This window comes from Meleagris gallopavo, chromosome 11, assembly GCF_000146605.3.
Source record: "Meleagris gallopavo isolate NT-WF06-2002-E0010 breed Aviagen turkey brand Nicholas breeding stock chromosome 11, Turkey_5.1, whole genome shotgun sequence".
Classification (NCBI taxonomy): domain Eukaryota; kingdom Metazoa; phylum Chordata; class Aves; order Galliformes; family Phasianidae; genus Meleagris; species Meleagris gallopavo.
In genome coordinates, this window is record NC_015021.2 from 11,653,359 (window position 1) to 11,655,032 (window position 1,674).

The window sequence follows — 1,674 nt, forward strand, 5'->3', positions numbered from 1 at the left end:
TTTTGAAAAGCTGTTTTACCACTTAGGTAACCAAGCAAGCAAATGGTGATTGCAAGAATTAGGGCTCTCATGCAAATTGCATGCTTTAAAAGCTGTGTACTCCTTACAGTCTTAAAATTTGAAATACAACAGAATACCATCAGGATTGCATGTGCTATGCATGGAGCATACAAATGTCTGGGCTGTAGGTCTGAACGGTGCCATAGAGCTTGAAGTGATCCAGCTATGCAAGTTTATATGCATGCATGTGTAATCTGAGTACACTTGCACAAGTAGATGTTGCCCTTAAGTTCTGTTAATGTGGGATGTTATCTCTGAAGGAAAGTAAGGAGCTGTACTGGGGTTGGAGGAAAATCCATCTAGTCTGATAGCCAGGGAAGAGTGAAAAGGGAGGAGCTCATGTGATGCTTCCCTCAAATAGTTCTCCAGCTTTTAGTTATTTTCAGTTTAGTGACTGAAGTATAACTAAAATAGGCTATTCGGGGTAAGAATTAAACTCACCAGACAAATGTGAGTTAGAATGTGGAATTTCTGACCTCAGGTTTTTAAGCACTGCTCACAGCTACATGGGTCTTCCTTCCCCGAATCCCCTAATCATTGAGGTTCCCGTTCTACCCAGCATTGCACCCTGTGTGTTTTTGATGCTGCGCTCTTAAAAACATTTCTGCACAAGTGATAATTACCATATGAAGTCATAGTTGGTGGTGGGCAAGCAGTTCTGCGCCTGAAGAAGAAGGAGTCTTTTCTTTGCTTCACGGCAGAGGCACTGGGCTCACGCAGGGGTTGGCCGTGGCTTTTATGCACTGTCTTCCAGTCTTGCTATGAATGAGTACTCTTTGTGGTTTAGCTTTGTTATGTGGAACAGTTGTTCTCCATGTCTACGCCAAGGTCTTGGTGACTGCATGTGGCTTATGTAGAACTAGAAGTAAATCCCTCCGGAGTAATTCCCAGCTGTTCCAGTGTCCAAGGGATATCGTGAGCCCGAGTGTAATCCCCATCATCAGTATGCTATCGAGTCCATCGCCAGCGTGATTAGCTGGCCTTCTCCTTCTTCATGGGTCAGCAAGAGTGGGTGTCATTGTGAAGTAACTTACTGCAGAAGTAGTTTGTCATCCTCGACAGATGATGTTCAGTTTGGTTACAGAATGTGCATTTTGAAATACAGCATGCCTGTGTTGGAGACGAGGAGCTGGATGTGCTTGGTAGTTCTATGTGGTAGATTATTTTATCAGCTATACTCAAATTCTTCTTGAAAAGGATAGAGCAGGCTTTCCAACCAATACAATACTTGTTCTGTGTCCTTGAGCAGATGATGCTCAGGAAAGGCTTCTTGAGAGGAGCAGTAAAGGTAAGAGTTATTTACATGCAGGAGAGAGCAAGTAGCAATAGCACTAGCAGTACCATTATTCTTCTTACTCAAGGTTCATTTATATTTATATGCACAGACATCTGAAAAGGTAATCTGTTTGAAAAGGACAGATCTCTGGTTTACTTTAGCAGGGTGTTGGAATAAGAACTCAGTGCTGGGGCTTAACTGAGCTGTAAGCTCTGAACTGGCCAGCTGTTGCACATGGAAGATGTTCAGCAATCTTGTCTGCTGCTTTTGGCAAACGATGCCTTTGGAGTGTTGTCAGCTGTGACTGAGAGGCCTAAGAACATAAAAGTTCTGTTTAG

General features: G+C 43.1%; 1 protein-coding gene across 1 annotated transcript in view; it reads right to left on the reverse strand.

Annotated features, from left to right (window-relative positions):
- The window catches only part of UGGT1 (UDP-glucose glycoprotein glucosyltransferase 1), a 20,963-nt gene extending 19,850 nt beyond the window's left edge, over window positions 1–1,113 (reverse strand). The window contains exon 1 of the mRNA XM_010716726.1: window positions 1,095–1,113. Within this exon, the coding sequence (XP_010715028.1) occupies window positions 1,095–1,113 (19 nt within the window). The remainder of the gene's footprint in view (window positions 1–1,094) is intronic.
- Between the last annotated feature and the right edge of the window lie 561 nt (window positions 1,114–1,674).